The 26,844-nt window shown below is 35.4% G+C and overlaps 1 protein-coding gene across 1 annotated transcript; it reads left to right on the top strand.

The window, feature by feature from the left end:
- Nucleotides 1-1,807: 1,807 nt before the first annotated feature.
- LOC122593595 (BEACH domain-containing protein C2-like) lies at nt 1,808-25,956 on the top strand. Its single transcript, XM_043766025.1, has 31 exons — nt 1,808-1,886; nt 2,244-4,259; nt 5,071-5,855; nt 7,422-8,084; nt 9,356-9,490; nt 9,583-9,687; nt 9,761-9,874; nt 10,063-10,139; nt 10,393-10,474; nt 10,831-11,142; nt 11,737-12,362; nt 13,059-13,143; nt 13,484-13,678; nt 14,451-14,990; nt 15,273-15,416; nt 15,503-15,973; nt 16,734-16,879; nt 17,135-17,204; nt 17,309-17,392; nt 18,055-18,111; nt 18,195-18,350; nt 18,429-18,545; nt 19,173-19,322; nt 19,408-19,492; nt 19,590-19,710; nt 19,857-19,953; nt 20,039-20,152; nt 21,686-22,058; nt 22,934-23,709; nt 24,634-24,756; nt 25,442-25,956. The coding sequence occupies exons 2-31, from the start codon at nt 2,291-2,293 to the stop codon at nt 25,514-25,516; spliced, it is 8,847 nt and encodes a 2,948-aa protein (XP_043621960.1). The 5' UTR covers nt 1,808-1,886; nt 2,244-2,290; the 3' UTR covers nt 25,517-25,956.
- The last annotated feature ends 888 nt before the right edge of the window (nt 25,957-26,844 follow it).

The raw sequence follows: 26,844 nt of genomic DNA, 5'->3' as shown, positions 1-26,844 counted from the left end.
TTGAATTTTCAAAATAAAATAGCAACGATATTTAGATTTATTCACATCAATGTCACAAGTTTATTTATAACAAAAGTTATGTCATAACTTGTGACGACGACAACAACAATAACTAAATCCATTAAAAAAATGATACTGTTGAGATATATATAGTTATACAATAAACTTATTTAAATATAAATGATAAAATGTCAAAAGAGACGATTATAACTTTTTTCATAAAAGAAATAACTTTTATTTCATGAAAATAAAATGAATTGTTTGTCAATTTAAATGAATAAAGAGGCAAACAAACACACTTGAACAATGTTTCCATCTATATTGTTACAAGTTACTTAATTAACAATTTACTTATTTGTATTAAGTTATCAATAACTATTACCGTAAAATTGAAGTCAATATATATATATATATATATATATATATATATATATATTTTAGGTAAAATAAAACAAGTATTAAAGTAAAACAAATAAAACAATATGTTTATATTCACTGAAAATCACCGTGCATCATTAAAATTATTGTTTATCAATTGTTTCGTGAATCTTCGTACATCAATTTAACCATGATCCAAGGGTCCAAATCTTATCTTGTTTGTTTTACTTTAATATTTGTTTTACAATACCTAATATATATATATATATATATATATATAGATATATTAAAAAATAAATTAGTTGCTCCACTAAACATTAATCATCTAATTAGATCCAAATACAAAAAAAAAAAAAAATTTTTTTTAAACAACTAAACATTGCATCGTGTTTTACTCATATTTATATAATGTTTTTAGAAGAAATAAATATATGTTAAAAAAATCATAATTCAGAATTATGTTTTTTTATTTTTTAACAATTTAAGTAACACGTCTAATAAAACTTTCTCCACATATCCAAAGAATGTAAAATCCATCTTCCAATATTTAATAAAAGAGATAAGTATTTTGAAATGTAACAAACTTTGAACGAATGTTTATAGTAGTAAATAACTAAAGTTGTGTGTATTGTATGTAAATAACTCGAAAATAATGTTTATTATATATAAGAAAATATATTTAACCAATTAAATCAGACAAGTGACACCTTTATATGGTTGTCACGTATATTTTCTTACATACAATAAACATTTTTTAAAGTTGTTTGCATACAATACATACAACTTTAGTTATTTCCTACAATAGACATTCGTCCAAAATTTGTTACATTTCAGGATACTTATCCCTTAATAAAAATAGTATACTTTTAAACAACTAAACACAGTAAAAAATGAAATTTATTATTATTTTTTTTTACCATTCTATCATATTTTAATTTCATTAAACTCTACTGGACATATGTCGATATAAACATTTACCAATACGGTCCTTCAGCATTAGCTCAATGGTTGAAATACCATCCCTTATTCATGATATTCATGAGGTCTTGAGTTCAAGCTTTGGGGAGGATATAAGAGCAAGAACTTTCAGGTGAAAGACCTGAACTCGAACTCAGTAAGTCCTTTTATGAGGGCTTGACTTGGGTATACCCATGTTCAAGTCTGAGGGGGCAGAGTTTACCCCTATTGATCGTCGTGCCTTCGGGCGGATTAGTAGGGGGTTTAAAATAGCCATTTCTACTTCGAAGGAGCTCTCTAACACGGACACAGTTAAGACAATATATACTAAATATTCCGCTGTCGAATCGCAACATGAAGTTTTCAATGAAATTCACCGTTAATAAAAAAAAAAGGGTAAAATACGGAACTGGGAAAATAAAGAATTACTCTGCAAGTGAAGCAGAGTAAAAGGGCCAAAACTAGAAAACGCTTTACTATTCGCTCCCCCTCAAACGTACACAGAGGCTGGCTGGTTGACAAAAGCTCTAAAACCCCGTCGCCGGATTCAGGTTATATCTATATCCCCAGCATCAACACTTATATTGCATTATAGATCTATATCTATTTCCTTACATACACTTTTTATTACTCAACATTGACATCGATCTCACTGCAATACACTTTAGATCATCATCATCATCATCATTTCAATTTTTGGCCAATCAGTTAGTTTCACTGTCTATATATATATAGTTATCTATATCTATATTTATACGTATATGTAATAATTTTTTTAGTATTTAATTAGAAATGTTGTTTTAAAATGTGTATGAGTTACTGTTAGTATCTGTATGGATCTTGTTCACTTGAAAATATATATGATATTGATCACAGAATAATAGAAAATTTGATTTTGATATGTGTAGGTGTATTGTGATTGCATAAAGTGATATAATTGTGATTGATTGTTATAATGGAAGAAGAAGATGAAGAGAAACTTGAAAATGTAGAAATTTCTGGAAGTGATTTGGATCTTCTAGATTTAAGTGTGGAAGGATCTGATGTAGGACGTGCTGACATGGTTAGGGCGGATGATGTAGGTTTGGAAAGTGGATTTGCAGATGATGGTATGTTTGAGCAGGTGTCGTTGGATAAAGAGAAGAATGTTGGGGAGTCCGAGAGTGGTGATGTTCGGGATTCAGATATTGGTAACGAGGAGACGGTTGAGTTTTCGGGTAAAGAGGGTACGGTGGAGTCTGATACTTCAACTGGTATTGCTAAAGTACAACTGGATGGTAATGTATCGAGCATTGGATCAGTGGGGCAGTCGTCTTATCTGTCTGAGGAATCGTCTGCTCGGACCAGTTATGATTCTCCTTTGTATCCATATGGGAATGAGAGACATTTGCCACTTGGTTCACCCCCAAAGCCTAAGCCAAAACCCATGCCGAATGTTTCGCCCGAGCTTTTGCATTTGGTGGATTCTGTTATCATGGGTAAGTCAGAAAGCATGGAAAGGCTGAAAAAAATTGTAAGCGGTGTAGAAAGCTTTGGTGATGGAGATGAAGCAGAGAGCATTGCGTTATTGGTGGTTGATTCACTTCTTGCCACGATGGGTGGTGTTGAATCTTTCGAGGAAGAGGAGGATAATAATCCGCCTAGTGTGATGTTGAACTCCAGGGCTGCTGTAGTATCAGGTGAGCTTATTCCATGGCTGCCTTGGCAGGCAGACAGTGTGCATTTCATGTCCCCTAGAACACGGATGGTACGTGGATTGCTTGCTATTTTGCGAGCATGTACAAGGAACAGAGCTATGTGTTGTTCATCAGGTTTGTTAGCAGTTCTTTTGCAATCAGCTGAGAAGATTTTTCTCGATGATACCGATTCAATGGAACAATTGCAGTGGGATGGAACTCCTTTGTGCTCTTGCATCCAATACTTAGCTGGACATTCTCTTAGTGTAACAGATTTAAATAAGTGGTTTTCCACGATTACAAGAACAATCAACACTTCATGGGCATCTCGTTTAATGCTTTCTTTGGAGAAGGCTATGGGCAGCAAGGAGTCAAGGGGTCCTATGTCCTCATTTGAATTCGATGGTGAAAGCTCTGGTTTGCTTGGTCCAGGAGAGAGCCGTTGGCCCTTCCCTAATGGGTATGCATTTGCAACATGGATATATATCGAATCATTTGCAGACACTTTAAACACAGCCACTGCCGCCGCAGCAATTGCTGCCGCCGCCGCCGCAAAATCAGGAAAGTCTTCAGCTGTTTCTGCTGCTGCTGCAGCAAGTGCACTAGCAGGTGAAGGCATGGCACACATGCCACGACTTTTCAGCTTCTTATCTGCTGATAATCAGGGTATGGAGGCATATTTTCATGCTCAATTTTTGGTGGTTGAAAGTGGTAGTGGAAAGGGAAGGAAGGCTTCTTTGCATTTTACCCATGCATTTAAGCCACAATGTTGGTATTTTATTGGTCTCGAGCATATTTCAAAACAAGGGCTTCTTGGCAAGGCAGAGAGCGAATTGAGATTGTATATTGATGGAACCTTGTATGAAAGCCGTCCTTTTGAATTCCCTCGAATCTCCAAACCACTTTCATTTTGCTGCATTGGAACAAACCCACCTCCAACAATGGCCGGTTTACAGCGACGCCGTCGCCAATGCCCCTTGTTTGCGGAGATGGGACCTGTATATATCTTTAAAGAACCAATTGGGCCTGAGAGGATGTCTCAGTTGGCTTCTAGAGGAGGAGATGCACTTCCTTCATTTGGTAATGCAGCAGGGTCATCATGGTTAGCGACATTTGCTCATGTGCAAAATGTTTCAGAAGAAAGTGCACATTTAGATGCCGAAATTGCTGGATCCCTTCACCTTCTATATCATCCTAGCTTACTAAGTGGTCGTTTCTGCCCAGATGCTTCCCCTTCTGGCGCTGCAGGTTTTTAAAGATTTCTTACATTCTAAAATACAATGGAATTAAATGTACACTGTTATCATTCTGCAGTATATTTCTCTGTTTTTGTTTCAAGAATTTTTTTGTCTGATATCACTTTTCACCTCTAGTCATATCACTTTTCACCTCTTTATGCATAAGTTTTGCCTAATTATTTTTCAGCCCCATAATTACTTTTAAATTTCAAGTTAGGACATGCAACCGTCTAGTTAGTTGATTCTTTTGTCTAAAACTAATTGGGAGCTTTGTCTAACACAAGGCATCCATGCATATGTGAGAACCTGTGTTGTGGTGTAATAATGTTACTTGTTGTAGTGCATCACCAGAAACCTTTTTCATATGCTAGTGCATACCCTCTTAGAGAACCTTGACTTGTAAGTACATGAGAAAGAATCATCTGGACCATAATCAATGCTAATAGTATTTTTATAATCATAACTGAGGGGAAAAAGGTAATTTTGGATTGAAACTTTTCAGCAAAGGGGAATGATGCATCTATTTTGGAAAGTAATTATTGCATCTGTTAGGTAATAGGGGCGTATCTTTTTTCTTCTAATATGTAAGTATTGTTTTGTTAGGGTAATAGATGCTTAAATGCAATCATTTTAAACTCTACAAAAAGCAATCAAATTTAGTATCTTGGTAGCTAAAAGTTAAGTCAGTGGTATAATAGTATTTATAGTTTCCTTTGTTGTAGTAAAATGTTAGGTTTGAATGCCATAAGTTCTTGATAGTGATATGCTAAAAATAGAGAGTTGGATTTGGTTGATTAAAGCGATACTGTTATGTGTTTCAGGAATGATTAGACGACCTGCTGAGGTTCTTGGGCAAGTATATGTAGCTACAAGGATGCGGCCTGCAGAAGCTTTGTGGGCTTTGGCATATGGGGGACCTATGTCTTTACTTCCATTTGTAGTAAGCAAGGTCAATACTGATAGCTTGGAACTGGAAAAGGGTGATCTTAATTTGTTAGTGGCCACCACGGCTCTTGCTGCCCCAATATTTAGGATTATATCACTTGCAATCCAACACCCTGGTAACAATAATGAGTTGTGCCGTACCAGAGGGCCTGAAGTTTTGTCAATAATTTTAAGCTATCTGCTACAAACTTTATCTTCACTTGATATTGCCAAGCATGGAGTGGCACATGAAGAAATTGTTGCAGCAATTGTTTCATTATGCCAATCCCAGAAGAATAATTATTCACTTAAAGTGCAGCTTTTCAGTACACTGTTGCTGGATCTAAAAATTTGGAGCCTATGCAGCTACGGGCTACAGAAGAAATTATTATCATCCCTGGCCGATATGGTTTTCACGGAGTCATCTGTTATGCGTGATGCAAAAGCCATTCAGACTCTTCTAGATGGCTGCAGGAGATGCTATTGGATTGTCCGTGAGAAAGATTCAGTGAATACATTTTCTCTTAATGGATCCACGCGTCCACTTGGAGAAGTGAATGCCTTAGTTGATGAGCTTCTAGTGCTTATTGAACTTCTTGTGGTGGCAGCTTCTCCTTCCATGGCGGTGAATGATATCCGTTGCTTACTTGGCTTCTTGGTTGATTCTCCACAACCAAATCAGGTACTATTATACAGTACAATACAGCTCTCAAAACAATAATACTAAGACCCAAGTGAACTCAGTGGATCTCTATAACTAACTAAAGATGGAATATTGGGCGGGTCGGAGGGGTTGGGTAACAGTTGAACACATATCTTTTGGTACATGTTAAAGGGGCTGGTATAACCCAAAATACCTGGTGTCCCATGTCTTTTAAAAAGTTTTAAAATATGATCTGTCTTAAAACAGAACTTTTGAAAGTATTAATTGTTAAAATAATATAAATGATTTAATCAGGGATGGAGCCAAAGTATTTTTTGCAAGGGGTCAAATCTAGAAGTCGTATGTTATACTTAGGACTAGAACGGGTTGTTCGAAGACGGCTTTACTGAATTTTGTAAAGAGATACCAAATAATTTGGAACATACTCATACTAGAAGCTTATTTCTATGTCCATTATTACTTATTTTTAAAAAATTATTAAAAAAAAAAATTGGTACAAGGTAGTAAAATACAAGGCAGCATATTTAAAGTCAGATTTTTTGAAATAACCAATCATAAATTCTTTCTTTGACCAGTCTAATTGCATGTCGGCATAAATTATAATTTTTTTAACTAAAATTATAGTTTCATAACATTTTTATTTATAAAATGAAATTCATAAGAATTTAGTTGTTAGCCTATTTTAAAAAAGAATATATTATACTCAAATTGTCAATATTTACTAACAAATAGTTTATAAAATTAATAACGCTCAATTTCAATTAATATTTTTATGATTATGGTTATTTTTAAAAAAAAAAGAAGAAAGAAAGGAAGGATAAGGTGTTGAATTATTTCTATTACAAAACTACATAGAAAGCTTAAGGGTTAAAAAGGGTATTTATAAAGTTTCAAGGTTCAAAGATGTTTTCTATTGAGTCATACGATCAATATAGGGATTTAAAATATGCTTTTTTCAAGTATAGGGGCTTAAAAGAAAGGGGGAAGGGAATATGAGGCTGTTAGGCACCTAAGTTGGGTGAAAAACCCCTCACATGCCTTTTTTTAAAAGGTAAAAATCATGGGGGGCCATGTATTTATTTAAAATATTAAAATATTAGTATGTGAGGGGTTTTTCACCCAAGTTAGGTGCATAACAGCCTCATACTCACTTTTCCCTAAAAGAAAAGAAATGTTAAAATGTAAGGTATGTTTTGAAACTTCATCATCTTCTTCCTTGATTCCCTGTAACCTTATCTTTAAGCACAAACATCCATTAAAACATAAGTTGATTAATCATTATGACTTTAACAATAAGCTCTTTACTATATAAAAGATGCTTCTGTTACTATTATTTATTTAGTTTCTTTTCATTATTAGTGTCAAAATTCAAACTATATATCCAAAATAAGTTTAAAATTTTTACATAGTATCAAAATTGAAGTGGGGGCAACTGCCCCCAAGCTAAATCCGCCCCTGGATTTAATAAAGCGATTTAGCAGGTTGAATGCATTAAATTTACACTTTAGGCTACTTTCAATGTATCCGCCATTGCTCATTGACCATTTTATTTGCAATGCGTTTTGATATTTGATCTCCTTTCAGGTAGCAAGGGCATTGCACTTGGTATATAGGTTGGTGGTACAACCAAATACTTCTAGAGCTCAAACGTTTTCGGAGGCATTCATATCATGTGGTGGCATAGAAACACTTCTTGTCCTATTGCAGCGGGAAGCAAAAGCTGGAGATTATGACATATCAAACACTCTGGTTAATAATGATAACGCGGTAACATCCCCAGGATCTAACTCCAACGTTGGTGATCGATTGGAAAATAGTAACCACGACGATGTATCCTTGGATAGAGATGAATCGTCATTTAATGTATCTCAGACTCGTACTAGTGTCACTACTATTAGAAGCAGTACATCGATCTCTGAGAGTCAATTGAAGAAGATTTTAGGCGGTATAAATTTTTCTATCAGTCCTGACAATGCAAGGAATAGTGTTTACAATATTGACAAAAGTGATGGTGTTGTTGTTGCAATAATTGGTCTATTTGGTGCTTTAGTCAACTCTGGGCATCTCAAGCCCGGATCTCCCACTGCTTCAGATTTGACACGCAACATTCATGGTCTGCTTGAGGGAGGGGGTAGTATGTTTGAAGATAAAGTCTCACTTCTACGGTACGCTTTGCAAAGGGCTTTTCAGGCAGCACCAAACAGGCTTATGACTAGCAATACCTACATAGCTTTATTGGGGGCCTCGGTATGACATATTGTTATCCTTATGCTATTATTAATTACATCAATGTGCAGTTTGATCCATACTGAAAAAGTTTAACATGTAAAAGTACTCCTTTCTTTGGGTGTTTGGATGTGCGTTTAAACTGATTATTGTGATTTGTAGTCTCCATAATGACTTCTCTTCATGCGGTAAACTGAAAATGATTATGGTACATTGATCATTTAATGCCAAAATGATTATAGTTGGATAATCATCACAAGGAATAGCTATATAAAAGTTGTTCACTGAGATAGATGTGAAGTTATACAACTATTCGAAGCTTTAAGTAATTGATTACCTGATTATTTAGCTCTGATTCTTCGCTTTGTAGTAATTATTTTAAAATCACACATTACTTATCAATATACACCCTTGCTAGAAGGTCAGCAATTTGAGTCATGGAAATAACCTCTTTGCAAAATGAAAGGGTAATTTTTCCATGTCCTTCCCAAGGAAAGCTTGGCAGCCCTTGGTGTTCCAGGGTCATCACTATTCATGAGTCATGGCACATTGGCACTGGCCTTGTATGCTTCTATTATTTGATAATGCTTTTTAAAGATAGGGAACTTTGGCCTCTTCCTAACTAAATTGTAAATGGACATACCTTGCTCTTTCTGAAGGAATTAAGGATCGCCAATCATATCTGTGATGTTGACAGCTTATTATGGTAACAGATACTAAAGCAAGTGTTGGATTCAAAGCCGGTGTTAAAGATTATAAATTTACTTATTATACTCCTGAATATGAAACCAAGGTTTTTAACAGATTGAAGTTCTTTTCAATACGGTTCCTAATATTCTTCCTTTCTCCTTAGATGTCTTTCTTAAGGTACCTTGTATCCGTGCAAAGTGGCAGGTTTTTGAGTTTTGACCGTTTCCGGGTCCTAATATTCTTCCGTACTCCTTATATGTCTTTATTATGATAGACTAGCCTCGTACCCGTGCAGAATGCCAAGTTTTGAGTTTTGACCGCTTCCGGGTGTGGTAGTGGATGATGTTTAGTGTTTGGTTGCATTGATATAAAGAAGGATGGGATGGTACATTATGATTGGTAGTATTGAATCTTAAATTAGAGGTAGATACATGCTTTATATCATAGAAGTATAGAAAAGGTTTGCCAATTGAAAGCTTTGGTTTGATTCACGTTGACATATCGTAATATTATGCCATTTTTTGTGTGCATCCGATGTGGATTTCTGTGAACTTTTTTTTTTCTCTCAAGAAATAAAGAAAGTTATGTATTATTTGTATCAGTTAAATGCATCAACGACAGACGAAGGACTAAACTTCTATGACTCACAACATCGCTTTGAGCATTCACAGCTACTGTTGGTTCTTTTGAGTTCACTTCCTCATGCACCCAAGAGTTTTCAATGCCGAGCACTACAGGTACTAATGTTTCATATTATTCCATGTCTTGTTTTCTCTACTCTTGTCACTGGAAAATATATTATAGATTTACTTCTTTCTATTTATTTCAGGATCTTTTGATTTTAGCTTGTAGTCATGCTGAAAATAGAGGCAGGCTCACTAAGATGGATGAATGGCCCGAATGGATATTGGAAATTCTTATTTCTAATTACGAGGTGATTTTATTTTGATACTTCTTAGTAATTTGGAACTATGTATTGTAAAGATTGTTTATATCTGTTCTTACAGACGTGTGGAAAGAACACTACAATGTCTTCAAGTTTCAGAGATGTTGAAGATCTTATACACAGCTTTCTCATTATCATTTTAGAGCATTCGATGCGTCAGAAGGATGGATGGAAGGTTGATCATCCACTCTCCACTAAAACATCCTTTAATTTGTACAATTCCCTTCGAGATAATATTGATGCATATGCATGTGTGTTGGGCCGTTTATATCTTCTAAGTCCTATCATCTTGTTAGTTTTGATCTAATGACATTCAATCAGTATCTGCTGATTATATTGTTTGATCATATTTCTCTTTGACAGGATATTGAAGCTACAATTCATTGTGCAGAATGGCTTTCGATGGTTGGCGGTTCTAGCACAGGAGAGCAACGGAAAAGGTATAGCATTAAGTAGAAATGTACTTGTGAACAGGTGTGTATAAAAGTTGGGAATTCCAGTATCTAATGCAAAGTCATTCTGACACATACTAGTGTAGCTTCATTAACTTCTAACTCTTACGAAGATGCATTTTTTAGCATGACAATTAATACTTGTTTGCTCCAGATCAAGTTGAGGGTTAATAGACTTTTAATATCTACAGTTCCCCCAGTATAATATAGTTAAAGCCTTCATTCTTCTTTAATTTGATAGGCGTGAAGAATCATTACCTGTTTTTAAGAGAAGGCTTCTATGTGCGTTGCTCGACTTCGCTGCTAGGGAGCTGCAGGTTCAGGTAAAACTTATGTCTTAATCTTGAACTTCTTGGTTTAAGAAAAGAAAAATTATTTTGTACCCCAAACATTCAATTTAATCTTATTTTGTGAAAATGTGAATTATAAAATTTATTTTGTGTTTTCTTCATTCACTGATGTTCGGAAGAACTTTGTTCCTGAACATGATGATTTGTCTACACTACAACGTGATTAATGCTAGAATGAGTGTTAGTGGTCCACTATTAGTTTTTTATGGAATATGATGTATTAGGGTTGCCTTACTTCTTTATTTGGATTTGTATTGTGTTATATATTATGGAGTTCCTGATCTTGTTAGCTCACATGTTTAAAAAATTAATTTTTCTTTTTATCGCAGACTCAAGTTATTGCTGCAGCAGCCGCTGGCGTGGCTGCTTACGGGTTATCACCAGAGGTTTCTAAGGCGGAGGCAGAGAATTCTGCACAACTTTCGGTGGCTTTGGTAGAGAATGCAATCGTGGTGTTAATGCTTGTTGAAGATCATTTACGCTTGCAAAGCAAACTTTTTAGTTTTTCGCTTGTCCAAGCTGGCTTTGATTCTTCTGCCTCATCTGTGGTTCGTGTTGGTAGCAGCACAAATCTCTCCAAATTACCAGAACCATTGGAGGCGCGGTCTTCATCAACTGACTCTAGAAGTCTCCCCCTTGATGTAAGTTGCAGTTCCATGATTACCATGTATTACAGATAGTTAGAATATATCTTCAACGGGTCAAATCGGTAAATTTCAAATATTCAGTTAATAATGAAATGGTTTTGTAGTCGCTCATACACTCACAACCTCCAACTTTCTACTTTGGGAAATCAGATTATTATTTAAAGAACAATGCTACACTCTACAAATTATTTTCGAAAAAGGTTTTGGAGAATGCTGGGCACCAATACATCGAAGAGGCAGAAAGAAAAAACAAAAAAAAACAAATTAATGTGTTTTGGTTCATTCATGTGCCACATCATTTTGTAAAGATCTCTTTGTAGTACTTTCGTAAGTGCAGCATTATCTCTTATTTTAATAGTATAAATTTTGTAGCCATATTTACTACATTAATTAATAATTATATATAAAATTGAACATAGTGGACAAAAAAGTGTTGATAGGTCACCTTGACCCGTTTTGTCCTGTAATTAAGAATACCCATTTTGACCTATTACTCAACCTGCACTATGTTGCCATCTCTACGAAGTATCCTCTATGCTACTGTGTCATTCCTTGTTTATGCTATAGCTGTGCTCTTTCTCTGATAAGGTGCTTGCTTCCATGGCTGACACTAAGGGGGAAGTTTCGGCAACAGTGATGGAGCGGCTTTCAGCTGCTGCAGCAGCTGAACCCTATGACTCTGTTTCTTGTGCTTTTGTTTCATATGGCAGCTGTGCTGTAGATTTAGCTGAAGGTTGGAAATATAGAAGTAGATTATGGTATGGAGTTGGTCTTCCTTCAAAAGCATCGGACTTTGGTGGTGGTGGCAGTGGCTGGGACACCTGGAATTCTTCTTTGGAGAAAGATTCAAATGGTAATTGGATTGAACTCCCTTTAATAAATAAGTGCGTTGCCATGCTACAAGCTTTACTATTGGACGAGTCTGGACTTGGTGGTGGTCTTGGTATTGGTGGGGGTTCTGGTACAGGGATGGGTGGTATGGCGGCGCTCTATCAATTGCTAGACAGCGATCAACCTTTCTTATGCATGCTTCGGATGATACTTGTTTCTATGAGGGAAGAAGATGACGGTGAAAATAATATGCTTACAAGGAGTGTTAGTGTTTTAGATGGGTCATTTGAAGGATCAAGTAAACAAGATGGCATTGTTCCGTCTTCTTTAGAAAACAGTCCCCGGTCGTCAATGAGGCAGCACCGCTCGGCATTATTGTGGAGGTATTCCTGTTGTCCTATCATACATTCATCAACATGTTTACAAGTTTTTGTATCCAAATTGAAGCACAATGGGTCATTTGCTAATTGTAAATGTGATAGCATCATAAAAAATAAAATAAATAAAAAATGGATATATAAATTGGATTAATAAAAAAAAATAGAATTCGATACATTAACTTTTTTTATGAAAGGTGCCACTGTGGCCAACCATCTCGAATGAGGCAATTATCTCAGTTTCTGAGGTGTCGGGTGCATGAGACATGGATTCATTAAAGCGAGTTGCTAGATGGTTTTTTAGTCACTTATAGATTAGTCAGATATATAAATTGGATCACACTCATTTTAACCAATCTGTTTCACAGAAATAGGGAAAAGGAGATGAGAGGTTAAATAATCAATATTAGGATTTAACTGATTGATGTTGTTTGAATGTCATTGGTGAAACCATGCTTATAGTAATATTTTAAGTTGCTATAAAATTAATATTTAACTTTTTACTGGTGATTATGAATTCACACTGTGTCTATGTGGTCACACTTATTTTAGAAATCATCTTGGTTTTAGGGAAGCTCTAGTAAGTTCAATATACCTTGTTGCTCATTCTAGTGAATTGGTAATACATCTATCTATATGTATTTGAGTTTTTTGTGGCCTTAGTTAGATGTGTGAACTAATTCTCTAATTGTTGATGAACAGTGTGCTTTCTCCCCTCTTGAACATGCCAATTTCAGAGTCCAAGCGACAGAGAGTATTGGTTGCATCATCTGTTTTATATTCAGAGGTTTTTTTTTAATATACATGATAGATATTATATATTTTATTTTTTTCTTAAATCGGTCCACCTTATGCCTCTCTTACCCTGAAAATTGCAACCATAGACTTGACACACAGTTTAAGCTAATTTCAAAGTAAATTTTTATTTATTTAATATCTTAACTAACTTCAAGGAGAAACTTAATGATCTCCTGGACCCAAATTAATGGCAATATTGTCTTTATAATGATGACGAAGTGCGAGTAAGTAATTTAACATGGAAGCTTTCCGAAAAGGAAACCTTGTGATATTCTCGGGACAGATTAGCCTATATTAATGTTGTTGTTAATGAAAGGACATTTTTATAGGTGTGGCATGCGGTTAACCGTGACAGAGTCCCTCTCCGAAAACAGTATCTAGAAGCTATTTTGCCGCCGTTTGTTTCTCTTTTACGAAGATGGCGGCCTTATTTAGCTGGCGTCCATGAGCTTGTTGCCACTGATGGAATGAATCCTCTTGCCGTTGATGACCCGGCTCTGGCTGCTGATGCACTGCCTATAGAGGTGAAGTACTAAATTGTTAGATACTCAACTTCTGTTAAATAATCTTGGTTTTAGTTTTAGTCCCTGGATTTGCTAAACATTCTCCATGCGAGGAAAATGTAACTTGTGTTTTTGGATTTGCTTAACAGGTAATAAATGGGCATGACAACAAATAGCAATATGTCTTAACTTCATTTTCAGTTTGGTCACTGAATTTAAAAAATGCTAATAAAAGCATCAAACTGTTTGAAACGCGTTCAACTTTTGCAAAAATCAACTTATTCAGCAAGCTACAGGTTTTTGGTTGAAATTACCCAACACAGTTAATCTTGAAAAGTACATTAACAATTGCTTTAGCAACACTTTTTTATTGCAGGTGACAGTTTTAATCCTGTTACTTATGAATAGGTCGATATGGGCAGTGTTTTATCTTAAGCGGGGATGAAATTATAAAGTTTGGCTATGGAGATGGTTTGAACTGGTTGAAAGTAATCCAAAGTCTATTTTTAATGTAAACAGTCTTCTAAGTTCTTATATTTAAGGATATAAATATGTGTTTTGATAGCACATATAGTTTTTGTTATCATAACTGGCGCAAATTATTTATATTCTTCTTACCGACCTACCATCTTGGCACCTCCGTCTTTATAGACTTCAATGACCAAAGTAGAAAGTAATAGAAGAATGTCGCTATTTATTGCAGCTTTTTTAATAATAAATGTTCGTCTACTTTATACTTTTACATGTCACAATTTCTTCCCAAACTCTTGACAAATCAAGTTGGCTCAATTAGGGTGCTCTTGCTATGATTACGCCTGGTTGGGCTGCTGCTTTTGCATCTCCACCTGCTGCAATGGCATTGGCAATGATTGCTGCAGGTGCTGGTGGAGGGGAAGCTGCTGCTCCTGCAACAACCATGCATCTAAAGCGTGACTCTTCCTCACTTGATCGAAAGCCAAAGCTTCATTCCTTTTCTAGTTTTAAAGAACCTAATGATGCATCTAGCAAATCAACAACTGTAAAAGACAAAGCTTCTGCAAAAGCAGCTGCACTGGCTGCTGCTCGTGATCTTGAACGTAATGCAAAAGTTGGTTCTGGAAGAGGTCTGAGTGCTGTGGCAATGGCTACAGCTGCACAAAGACGGAGTAGAAGTGATATGGGCCGTGTAAAGAGATGGAATGTTTCTGAAGCAATGGGAACTGCTTGGACAGAATGTTTGCCTGCGGCTGACAATAAACCAGTTTATAAAAAAGATATCAATGCTCTATCATATAAGTTCATTGCTGTTTTGGTTGGAAGTTTAGCTTTAGCCAGAAACATGCAAAGATCAGAGGTATATCTGCATCTGTTTTTTATAACGTTCCAATTAGACCTTTCTGGGTGATCGTCATTGCCTTTAAAACCGGTTTCATATTTTTTGGTGACTTTCAGTCGCAATAATCTGATTTAGTGTTTGGATATACAGATTCTTTTGTGATTATATAGGGGTAAAATAATCTGTTTTGGATGTTCAACTTGATCATCCAGGTTTAAAGTTTACCACTTATGTTAACATAATAGCTCAAGGTTTTATTATTTATGTTTGAGTGGAATCAGTTTCCTATTTTATTTGCAGGTAGATAGACGTGCTCAAGTCGATTCCATTGGTCGACATCGTGCATGCACTGGCATACGTGCGTGGCGCAAACTCATCCATTACTTGATAGAGACGAAATGTCTCTTTGGACCAATCAGCGAAGATCTATACAATCCTGAACGAGTATGTTCACTACCTTAATCATATTTATAATTGTTGCTACTTGCTATGTCAGTTTTACATATCTGAAAGTTACTTTCCATGCACAGATATTCTGGAAGCTAGATCACATGGAAAGTTCTACAAGGATGCGGAGATGTTTGAGAAGGAACTTTGAGGGATCAAATCATATTGGTGCTGCTGCAGATTATGAAGATCCTGTGGAACTGAAACATGGTAACGAGAATGTGGCCAGCCCTTCTAAGGCCTCTATTTTGCCTACAGAAGCTATCTCATTGGATGTAATGAACGAGGATGACGAACAAGATGAAATTGTTAATGTGGAGAGAAAATCGGATGTGGAGCATACAGATGATATTCAAATAAGGCAATCTGGGACTGCAAAGCAGCCATTGCAACTACCAAGTTCTACTGTAGCTCAAGTTGGGAATGGTGAAGATTTTGTAAGTTCATCTGTAGTTGGACCCGGCTATATTCCCAGTGAAGACGATGAAAGAGTTATTCTTGAGGTCTCCGCATCAATGATCCGACCATTAAAGGTTTGGCAAGGAACATTTCAGGTAAGCTTTAATTGTCATTTGCAATTTTCTTCAAGAATCTATAGTGAAACATAAGTTGCTTATATCGTTGGAAGGTATTTTAGATATATTACAAGTAGTCAAACAATGTTCTTTAACTCAACATGTTTATGCTATTTACTTGGGACAGGAGGGGTAATTTAATATTACATGCTACATTTTTTAAATAACTGCCTAGCTTTTAATGTGTCGCAGTAGTTGATAAATGATAAGTACTTTACCTTTGGTGTATGACAAGAAATTGGAGCATCCTAAACAGGAAATTTGAACAGGAATTCAGTGTTGGAGTAGTAGTTAATTTCTTTTCTTTATGAGAAAGTGATTGAAAAATCTTATCGTTATAAGAATAGCTAGTAAAACAAGCATGTGTTGATTATATGTAGTAGAAAACAGAAGGAAGCTCCAAATGGTTATGGCCATTCAACATTTACAATTTTCAGGTCCTATCGCATTGTGTGGTAAGAGACAAATCTGAGTCACTGAGTGTATAGCCCATTTATTGTATATTAGGAGAATTAAACTGGAGCCTCAAAATGAAAGAATTGATAATGCGGAGATTCGGGGAATGGTATATTGAAGATAACATAGGGTTATAGGAACTCTAGATTGTTGGCTTGTAGGTAGTAGCTACTAGGTTCTTGTAGATGATACCTGATACCTTGGAATTTAGTCTGTATGTTTTATTTTAAACTATTTGAATTGTTATTATACATGTATGTCATATTGTGATGTTTGTTTCCAGATAACAACAAGAAGAATTAATTTTCTTCTTAATAAATCTGAGGGCACTAAGTCAGAAGATGGATTGGATTATATAACTGAAAGTAAAGTTGAAGATAAGGACAGGAGTTGGTTAATATCTTCTCTCCATCAAGTATATAGCAGAAGGTCAGATCACTAGCTTATCATTTTCAGCTTTTTTTTTATAAATAAATTATTGAAATAAATAGTTGTTTTCATTTGTCATTCATCCATGATGTAAGGATCATCTTACCATTATGCTCATGCTAAGGGGAAGAAAAAGAAACTAATCACCATACTTAGAGTGATAGTATATGTTTCATTCTTTGACTTTTTGTTTTTTATTTTTTTTATTTCGTATTTTGCTCAGTTTCTAGCCTCACAGTTATATTGATATAACAGATATCTTCTCAGACGAAGTTCTCTGGAATTATTTATGGTTGATCGGTCAAATTTCTTCTTTGACTTTGGGGTATTTATCATCACGTTGTTATCTCTCTATGTTTTACATGGATAGCCATATTAAGGACCTTCTGATTATTAAAGCCATTGTTCGGTTCATCTTTTTTGCTCCAGACTACCGAGGGGAGGAGGAGCGCATATAAAGCCATTGTTCAAGCACACCCTTCTCATTTGAACAATATATACTTGGCGACTCAGGTTTTATTTCTTTGTGTGTTTCATTTTATGAATCCTTAATTGCCCACAGCTGTCAATATGTAAAACAAGTTAGGATACACCATACTTATTTGTCATTTCAAGGATTGTAAGTTATGGATTGGATCATAAATTAGCTTAGAATTTTTCTGAAGTATATAACATAATATGATACATACATATGCATTGTACTAATGTTTAAACCAATTTCTACTTGTAATAATGATACGGACATTGTCTTTTTCTTATTGATCTTTCGTTACAGCTTAATCATATTATTAGAGTAAAGAACTTTCTATTCCAATGCCTACTAATTACTTATTGATCGAAAGGCTCTACACAGTACACAGAGATGGTACTGAACCCTAGTTTAAGCTATTAGAATGCATAACTTGGTCCATTTTATTTTATAAGTCAACTGGCCACTGCACAATTCATATTTGCTAATGAGGTTTGAACGTATTTTTGTAAATATTGCAAATTCAGAAAGTTTTGAGATTACTGATTCAGTGATGTTGTAGGGTTATTGAAATATTAGGGTTTTTTCATAATATGATAAACCTTCATGAGTACTTACAAACTAGGTTTGGTATTTTCCATATTCGTGGCCACGTGGGGCCTATACTAGTTGAGGATTTATATCATTACTTTAATTATTGATGTAGAGACCGGAACAACTCCTCAAAAGGACTCAACTTATGGAACGTTGGGCACGCTGGGAGGTAAGGAGAAAAAAAAAATGTGGTCTTCAACTTGTCATGTGTTTATTTACATATCCTCAGCATATTGACTTCAAATTTTGCAGATCAGCAACTTTGAATATCTCATGCAGCTTAACACACTGGCTGGTCGTAGCTATAATGACATCACTCAGTACCCTGTTTTCCCATGGATTCTTGCAGATTACAAGTCAAAGAATTTGGATCTTACAGATCCTGCATCTTACCGGGACCTATCAAAGGTCACAGCTCTTGTTTTTTTTTTCTTCTATTAAACTAATTTATAGTAGATTAAAAATTGACTCAAACATATTTTGCAGCCTGTCGGAGCACTAAATGTTGATCGGTTGGAAAAGTTTCAGGAGAGATACTCTAGCTTTAATGATACTGTCATACCCAAGTTTCATTATGGTTCACATTACTCAAGTGCAGGAACAGTAGGTTTTCCGATCACTTGTTTTTGGATTTCCATCTTTAGATGTTAATTTGTTGGACAATTTATATATGGAATTACCAGCAATCTTTTATTTATTCTTACCAAGAAAGTTTTGGACTCTATTCATTAACATTATATAATAGTATTCTTCAGTTTGGGTGTATTCATCATTTTGATAATGAATTGGATTGAGGTGTGCACATTAAGACAAAGTCATGCATTCTTACGAGTTTCCATTCAAGATTTATATGTATATACAGTGAACATAGATATTTGGGTTTCCATCTGGCCACATATATATGAACTTGTATGAACATAATTCGTCATAATCTGATGACTTTTCCCCATCATTTCACTTCCTGATAAAATCTCACTTTATGAGATATTTGACCTAAATGAGCCTTAACATAAACATCATCTATAAGGAAAACTGTTCAAAATACTATTTTCTCTGGAACTAAAAATAGGTGGGAAGAGTGGTAAAAGTTTTGTAGCCAAGTCAATGAGCAGCATAATAGCAAACATATATACTCGATAATAAATGGCCAATTTTTATTTTTGTGTCGGATGACTTTATGAATTGCATCAATGTGCAACTGTAGAACTAAAATTTGCTTCTGAATGGCAGGTACTGTATTATCTCATGCGGGTGGAACCATTTACTTCTTTATCAATTCAATTGCAAGGTGGCAAGTTTGACCATGCAGACAGAATGTTTTCAGATATTTCTGCTACTTGGAATGGTGTTTTGGAGGACATGAGTGATGTGAAGGAACTGGTAAGAGTATTTAACATGAATATGCTCAGGTATTTGCCATGAAAATGATTTATAAAAAGTCTACACTGTTTGGTTTTTGCCGTAGGTTCCTGAGCTGTTTTACCTCCCTGAGATATTGTTGAATGAGAATTCGATTGATTTTGGCACCACACAACTTGGGGATAAACTAGGTATTGATTGGACTTCAATCACTTTGATTTAAAGCCAGGTGCTGGATCATGTTTCCATTTACTAATTTTTTTTTCTTTATCGGTTTTATATTTTCAGATTGTGTTAAACTTCCTCCTTGGGCTGAAAACCCTGTCGATTTTGTGCATAAGCATCGAATGGCTCTTGAAAGTGAGCATGTTTCTGCACATTTGCATGAATGGATAGATCTCATATTTGGGTGAGCTCTAATTCATAGACTATTATAGTGCTGGCTTTAATGGTAGTTTAATACTTTCCAGTTTTCACCTTGTGGAAGGTAAAATAAGTCTATCTACATTACTCTGTGAAACATGACATTTAAGTCATTTTCTTGTACTGTACCAGGTGTAAGCAACGGGGAAAAGAAGCTATTACAGCAAACAATGTGTTTTTTTACATCACTTATGAAGGCACTGTAGACATAGACAAAATTGTGGATCCGGTGAGTCATCTTGTTAGTTGATTACTTTTGTTTTATTATGATAACTTTTGATTCCTTGATTTGCTTAATTGATCATTGTTGAAAGGTTCAACAAAGGGCTATGCAAGATCAAATTGCTTACTTTGGACAAACCCCGTCACAACTTTTAACTACCCCCCACATGAAGAAGATGCCCCTTTCAGATGTTCTTCATATGCAGGTAACTTTTACTCTACTATTATGATTTATCTGCTCTCATGTAGTCAGAAAGGCATAAAATTTATATTATTTTTAAAGCAGGAGATACATTTGTTTGGAGGTTTGGGCCTGTCCCGTACCTCTGAGTAATATCTGTTTTAGCCTCTGTCTCATTGTTCAACTACTTTTTACCCTCCAATACTTAAATTGATGTTACCGTTGAATAGTCAATTAGTCATCAACGATACTTGTTCCAAATTATGTATGCTTTACATTGGAGGACAACTGATTAAATAAATGGTGATACAAACATGATTGTATGATTGTAGCAATAGAGTAACCTGAGAGTTATATATTATAGTAGTGGCCTGGTGGGTCAGTTTGACATGTTCAGTATAAGTGGGTGAGTGGGTCGAGTTAAGCTGTTACTTACATTATTGTATATACCAGATTTCGGGCCCGTGTATACATACAGGTATGTTAAAATAACTTTTTTAAATATTTTAAATGTTTTTATGTATAATGACATTTCAATTTACGCACTCACAACTCATCAAAAATGTTAACGTATAATTTTTATAATTTAGTCATGTATATATACGTATAACGTAAGTAAAATACGGTATAGCAAATATTGATATAATCTGATATTATCGATTAATACATTAGGATACACATGCTATAAATATAGGACAATATATTTAAGATGATAGCAATTTGAAAATTGTATGTGAGTATGGGGCTGTTATGCACCCAACTTGGGTGAAAAAACCCTCACATACCAATATTTTAATATTTTGAATAAATGCTTGGCCCCCATGATTTTTATGGTTTAAAAAAAAGGTATGTGAGGGGTTTTTCACCCAACTTAGGTGCCTAACAGCCTCATATTTATATATATATAGGACAATAACTTACAAATTTGCTCAAACTGATTAGGTTTCCCATACTAACTCTGCTAGTTATGGTAGTAACTTGAAGATAGTTGCCGTCCAAAATACTAATCACTAAATTCAAATAATTGTTAATAAATAGTAAAAATAAAGTTTTCATTTAATTTTAAGTGTTTAAAATCTTAGGCGGTGCCTGGTAAGTGGCATTGGGTGTAAGAAATGGGAAAGAGAATGATCAAACATGCTTGGTTAGAAAGGAAAGGTAATCAATGTTTAGAAGTGGGTAATGGAGCATTACCCAATAGTTTGGGGGGGTAAAGGTAATCAATGCTTGATAGTATTCGTTAGCTTTCCTTTATATTCTCTTTCCATTTCCCTTTCCCTTTCCATTTCCCATTCCTCAATATGAACCAAGCATCCCCTTAATTATAACACGAGCTATTAGTAAAACTAAAATTAAAGTTAACAAACAAAATGGACTGGTTGTGTCAACCCAGAAAATTAAGCTTCCTGACTTGTAACCCAACCTGATTGACCCACCCATTTGGCTACCTTTTGTAATAAGCGCTCTGTTGTTGGTAGAATCTGATATCTTACAAGTTTTTTTGCTTACTTTTGTATGCATCTAATATGCTAACTTAGCGAGAGTAATTGCATGTCAGACCATCTTTCGAAATCCCAAAGAAGTTAAACCCTACAGTGTTTCATCGCCGGAGCGTTGCAATCTGCCTGCTTCTGCCATTCGAGTATCTTCTGATTCTCTTGTAATAGTCGATATGAATGCTCCAGCAGCACATATAGCACAACACAAATGGCAACCAAATACACCCGATGGCCAAGGAGCACCATTCCTACTGCAACATGCAAAGGCTACAACAAGCTCCAGTGGTGGAAGTTTCATGCGAATGTTCAAAGGACCATCATCAGGGTCTGACTCAGAAGAATGGCAATATCCCCAGGCTCTTGCCTATCCTGCACAAGGACTTAAGAGCTCTTCAATTGTCTCGATCACATATGAAAATGAGATTATTACGGGTAAGAATTTTCTCAAATTAAATTTTAATATCGTTGTGTATTCTATATTCTTAAATGAGTTTGATGTAATGCCGCCGTTCTAGAAATGGTCATTGCGTTTGACTTGTGAGGTAAACAGGATTAATCCCAAAGTCAAAGTTGATTTGAATTTGTCAGGATTAATCCATCCCTCCATAATTAGTCACATTGACTAATTATGGAGTTTGTGTTGCATAATCAGTTGGGAAATGCAGTTTGAGCATGACTTCAGTTGTTTTTCTTACTTTGTAAACGCATTGTTACGGATTGAAACTATTGCAAGGTATGGGGACTTGTCCCACATCGGTTGTATGGGAAACCAATGTGGGGTTTATATACCAAATGGGCTCTCTCACCCATTAGGCTAGTCTTTTGGGTTGTATTCTCTCATTTGGTATGTAACAATGGTATCCGAGCCAACTCGGAGTGGTGGCCTAAGGAGTGATGGCTTGGACCCAAAAGGAAAAGGGTGCCAACCGTGACCAACGAGGACGTCGGTCTCTAAGGGGGGGGGGACGATTGTTACGGATTGAAACCATTACAAGGTGTGGGACTTGTCCCACATCGGTTGTATGGGAAACCAATGTGGGATTTATATACCAAATGGGCTCTCTCACCCATTAGGCTAGTCTTTTGGGTTGTGTTCTCTCATTTGGAATGTAACAATATCCAAACACTCCCGCATTCTAATATATATTTTTTGTAAAGCATCTATCCAGAGTTTAAGTTTGCACTAATTAGTATTTACCAAATATTGATGGCATCAATTTTCTCCGCTAGATTACGCCCTTTAGTCAATAGTATAAATAGTTATGTAATATCACTACTATCTTTCTAAACTTTCAAATTGCTACTAGGTGGACATGTGGACAACAGTGTCCGGCTCATATCAGCAGATGGGGCAAAAACTTTGGAGATAGCCCGAGGTCATTCCGCACCAGTAACATGTATGTCCCTATCACCAGACAGCAATTATCTAGTGACTGGTTCCCGGGATACGATGGTACTAGTCTGGAGAATACACCAATCGGGAACTCCTCAAAGAAGCAGCATATCAGAACCTCCTTCTACCTCTGGAAAACAAACTTCAGCAAAAACTAATAGTGTAAATACTTTACCGAATAAAAACAGGAAACGACGAATCGAGGGTCCCATACAGGTTATCAGGGGACATTTTGGGGAAGTAATATGTTGCTGTATTGATTCAGATCTTGGAGTAGTTGCCTCGTGCTCTGATTCTTCAGACGTTTTGCTACATTCAGTGAGCAGGGGTAGATTGCTCAGAAGGCTTGATGATGTGAAGGCTCATATGGTCTGTCTCTCACCAGATGGTGTTGTGATTACATGGAATAAATCATTGTACACTCTCTCAACTCATACACTTAATGGGATAATGATTGCTAGAGCACATTTTCCATTTTCATGTAGCATTAGCTGCATGGAAGTTTCTTCTGATGGGCGGAGTCTTCTGATTGGATTGAATTCACGTTTGGGAAACATTGATATAAACGGATCAAAGTCCAAAAAGGAAGATTCTGAAGGTGGTGATGATGGATCTAATGAAGATATTGAAATCAAAAGAATAGATATCACGTCTCCTTCGATTTGCTTCCTTGATCTTCATTCTCTAAAGGTAAACTTTTAGAAATCATGATCAGATGAGATCAAAAATGGCTAACTTCCAAATTCATAGTTAATATGAATCTTATGACTAGAGGTGGTAATTTCAGTTAATTTACTTATATAAATTGGTTGATCTGGATCATGTTTTATCTCGAACAGGTTAAACTCATTTTTAAGAAATAGCTTACAAGGAAATAGGTCAAAGTCACTTATAGTGTATTTTTACCGCCTAAAGTCATTAAATCTGTAATTTAGCAATTTGACTATGGAAATAATCTAGTTATTTTCATCATATGTGAAACACAGATTATTAATTTTTCTGGGATTTGTGTTTCTGAGCAGCCTAACTTGGCTAACCTGTTTTGATCAGCACAAATAGTCCCATTTTAACTGTTATCCAACCCTCATTGACCTGCTCATTTTGCCAGACTTTTCTGGAAAGGCAAAAGCAAGTTGCCAAGTGCAATAAATGTTCTAAATAACATGCAAACAATACATTGATGAAAAATTGATTGCACATTTCTATAAGAATGAATTTCAACCTTTTGAAGCTTCGAGCTCGACTGTTTTTTGTTGTTGCAGAGGAACTAATGTTGTAGATCAAAAGAACTAATAAACCTACATCAGTAATGAAAAATGAAAGTTTTTGCTTTGCTGTAAAATTCCTCCCATTAAGCTGATTGGCTTGCTTGCAACAAAAGGCCTTAGAAACTAAACAATCTTTACCTGATGACTCGAGTCATCTATTTTTTTTTTAAAAACATCCTTTATATCTGCTTTTATATTAAATTGCTAAAATCAAATTATACACTCTGACAAGCCTTATAAAGTCAATCTCTCTTTACCTGATGACTCGTGTCATCTATTTATTTTAGAAACATCCGCTATATTTGCTTTTATATTAATTTGCTAATCAAAATATACACTTTGACAGGTATTTCACATACTGAAACTGAAAGATGGGCAAATTATTACAGCACTAGCAATGAACAAAGACAACACAAATCTGTTGGTTTCAACAGCTGACAAACAATTGACTGTATTCACCGATCCTGCTGTAAGTTTACAAAACTACCCTTCTAGATCTTCGTGTAGTTATTCTTTCGTGGCAAACTATGGTATCTTTTATATGAATCCAAACAACAGCTGTGTTACGGGTGACTTATTTGGATCAGATTATGGGTGACTTTGTGATAGGTTTTTATGTAATAACCAGATTCCAATAATGTGAAATCTGAGTAACCAGCCTGAATTACTTCTGACATTATACTCTGTCCTTATAACATACATTACATGTTTTCTTCTGGTTAATGGGTCTTGACGCACCAGATTAGAAGTAGCCCAAAGTCTATACCAATGCATACAACCTTCTAAAGTTCTAGATCATTTTATAAAAGAAAAGGTTACTTTACTAGTATTGTTTTTACTACTTTTAATATAGTTTAGTACTCAGAGGAACTTGGGATCTAAAATATCTATGTATAATAACGATTACAACTTGTAAATAATTATAGAACTATAAGTAATTGCAGACTAATCACGGACAACGCACATAAATTTACGCCTTATTTATATAGTAGAAGTACTTATTTGTGGGTAAATCCGACCAGACCTGTTACCCAGTTATCTCAGTTCACCCAAATTTCCATCCCAAAGTCAGTCTTGGATGTTCATGACTTGATTTATAGTTGTTAAAAGTTATGCAGTAGTTGACCTTTTCGGACATATATTGCTTTTTGTAGTTGAGCTTGAAGGTTGTCGATCAAATGCTCAAGCTTGGTTGGGAAGGTGATGGGCTTAGTCCATTCATGAAATAAGAACCTCGGCTCCATTTTTGTGTTCTTCCAATGGGGCTGTACCTTCAGCCTTCTTGATCACTAGTTAAGTCAACCATACAATTTCCTATTCAGACAGAACCTGAAGCTGTCACACGGATCTAAGGAGCAGGTTTATTCTGATGTATCATAAGTTGCCGGACACGAAACAACTTCTTCGTATATAAACTATACATGGATTGCAAAAATGTTAGATGTACAATAGACATTGGTTATGCGGAATTTGACTTTCTGTTGTAAATTTTTGCCACCATGGAAGTGGCATTTGAGCTTGTTCATTTTGTCTCCAAATTTTGGAGGAGATAAAGGGGGGTTTTAGTCTGAATGGTGATGGTGATAGTGCCTTTTTTCTTTTCTTTTTTGTACAAACTAGATGTATTGCGGAAGGATCAATATCACGAGTACATTAGCATTGGTTTTTAGTCTATAGATGTTAACTTTGTCCCATTCACTCTATTTACTTATCACAACGTGTCCGACTTAGTTTTATCACAAACAATCAAAAGCCTCCATTTTATCAAATTAACTATCTATATGGATGTGGCCTGTGGGTGTCGTGAATGTGGGTGAATGCCTGAATGGTCAAAGTGAACAGCACATATCTATTAAAGACAGACTAAAGCCTATCACAACTACTTGTCCGGCTATTAGTTTTATCAGAAACAATCAAAAGCCTCAATTTTGTCAAATTAACTATCTATATGGATGTGGGTGAATGGTCAAAGTGATTGTTGACTATCAACACATAAATATAATCAATTTACAAACGACTTGGCCAAGTGAATATTAAGACAGCTTGGCTGCCTGTATGCTAATTATTTGAAACTCAATTAGATTAAACCTTATTCTCTTAGATACCATTGGGACATAAAACATTGGATTTAAACTCCTGAATATTAACTGTTGGATTGGTTTCATTGCTATTTATAGTTGTCTCATTAGTTTGGTTAAGTGTGAGGTTTATTTGATAAATGAGAATTTTATTATTTATTATTTATTTCAGTTGTATGACTAAGACAGATTGAATGACTCAGAAAAACTACACATAATTCGTACAACCCTCTTGCAACCACGAGTCCACAATCAGCATGGGCGGTACCACATGGGGGCAAAAGGGGCAAAAGTTCCCCTCAAAGTTTAGATTTTGTCATTTATTTTCAAACTTTTCATCGATTTTAAAAAATTTCTTATAGATTTTTAACATTTTGACCCCTTTGATATTAATATTTCATGGATTTTTTTAATTTTACCCCCTTTGGGATTTTTTTCTGGTACTGTCTCTGACGATCAGAACTAGATTATAACAAGAT

Source organism: Erigeron canadensis, chromosome 3 (assembly GCF_010389155.1).
Source record: "Erigeron canadensis isolate Cc75 chromosome 3, C_canadensis_v1, whole genome shotgun sequence".
Lineage (NCBI taxonomy): Eukaryota > Viridiplantae > Streptophyta > Magnoliopsida > Asterales > Asteraceae > Erigeron > Erigeron canadensis.
Note: the sequence above shows the minus strand (reverse complement) of the source record. Positions and strands in the feature narration are given on the sequence as shown.

What these genes read in the sequence shown, in the direction of transcription:
- LOC122593595 (XM_043766025.1), top strand. Translation starts at nt 2,291, where the DNA reads ATGGAAGAAGAAGATGAAGAGAAACTTGAAAATGTAGAAATTTCTGGA. An exon ending in TTCCCCTTCTGGCGCTGCAG is followed by an intron (nt 4,260 to 5,070) that starts GTTTTTAAAGAT and finishes TATGTGTTTCAG; the next exon opens with GAATGATTAGACGACCTGCT. An exon ending in CAGATGTTCTTCATATGCAG is followed by an intron (nt 20,153 to 21,685) that starts GTAACTTTTACT and finishes ATTGCATGTCAG; the next exon opens with ACCATCTTTCGAAATCCCAA.